Consider the following 1,400-nt stretch of genomic DNA (forward strand, 5'->3'; position numbering starts at 1 on the left):
GAAAAATGTGTGATGAAGGTCCATGGAAGGCAAATAAGTTTAAAACAAATAAACAAAAGAGGATGCAGTTAAAATAAATAAAAGGTATTTAAGCTATGTTTTGAACATCCATTATTACCTCAAGCTGTGACAGGATTTTTGTGAGTGCTAAATATTCCATTAATAGAATTAATTAATTATTTTGTTCTTTGCTGCCACATGTAATTTCTGTCCAATTGGTGAAATGTCTCTCGCAAATTGGGTCGTGACCTTTATGTAAGCCTCTAGAAACTCATTATAAATCAGGATTTGACAGCCCGCTTGGTGCGAGGGAAGGAAAATAGCCACCCAGCGCCGTGCACATGCTCKGCATATGGCGAGGTAGTGTTTGTAAACTCTGCAGGCAACCTGTGAGCACCACTGTATTTGTGTGAYGATCGTCGCATGATTTCTTTTTCCCAACTTCAGCCAGACTCTGATTGTTGCCGTATGTTTGTAGACGCAKTTTGTTTACATGTGTCGAGGTCTCGCTCGTTCAAACGCAGCATGTTGTTTGTGTCGACAGTGCACGGTGAAGGCTGCCTCCGCACTCCATGACAAGCTGTTCCACAGGCTCCTCTTCAGCCCCATGCACTTTTTTGATACGACACCTCTGGGTCGCATCCTGACCCGCTTCTCCAGGGACATGGACGAGGGTGAGGCTTGATTTGTCTTGACTGAGAACCTCTCCCTCAGGAGAGCTCTCAGTCAGCGAAGTCACTGTGGTTGACAAGGTGTAAGCGCTAAGGCGTAGTGTGATTTGGCATAGAGTGTTTCCCCCTGCGAGTTGCTCTCTGTTATCCACTTCACTTCTGTTTTTGTTTGACATGTCAGTTATTTTTCTCTTTTTGAGTAGGAGCGTGTGTTTTCTGTCACCTGCTGAGCTCACACACACAAAAAGTGAAACTCAAATTGGGCTCAGGTTGAGTTAAGTTGATGCACGTTTGTTCAGGGATCAGAGAACTTATCACACTGTAGCAACATACAGTAAGTGGGGCATTTCAACTTTTGCTGAAATCCAGCACATGTCCTTGTTGGTGCTAAAATAGAGTATTCATCTGCTCAGTTCATTAATGATTCATGTTTGGATCCATCTAACATCATGAYATCCCTGGGAACCCTCTGTTTAGGCTTCTGAAGTGCCACAAAACTTATAAACTAACTAACAAATATGAACAAAGTGCAATAATGCTGGCAAAATGGGTCACAACGAGGAGTTTTTACATGTCTTGTTCAAATTTGGTRTTTTATTACCTGGCAGCTACACTGCAAAAACTGTCCATCTTACCAAGTTTTAAAATCTTATATCCAGCCAAAAAGTCTTTTTGATCTTGTTTCGAGACTGATTTACTAAACAAGAACTGATTGTGTAAGAATAATAA

At 41.6% G+C, this 1,400-nt stretch overlaps 1 protein-coding gene across 1 annotated transcript in view; it reads left to right on the forward strand.

Annotated features, from left to right (window-relative positions):
* Nucleotides 1–1,400, forward strand: part of wu:fb13g09 (multidrug resistance-associated protein 5) — a gene marked incomplete at its 5' end in the record, with an annotated part of 27,659 nt that overhangs the window by 16,157 nt on the left and 10,102 nt on the right. Inside the window, 1 exon segment of the mRNA XM_014003751.1 lies at nucleotides 545–674. Within this exon segment, the coding sequence (XP_013859205.1) occupies nucleotides 545–674 (130 nt within the window).

This window comes from Austrofundulus limnaeus, unplaced genomic scaffold (assembly GCF_001266775.1).
Source record: "Austrofundulus limnaeus strain Quisiro unplaced genomic scaffold, Austrofundulus_limnaeus-1.0 Scaffold1, whole genome shotgun sequence".
Classification (NCBI taxonomy): Eukaryota; Metazoa; Chordata; class Actinopteri; order Cyprinodontiformes; family Rivulidae; genus Austrofundulus; species Austrofundulus limnaeus.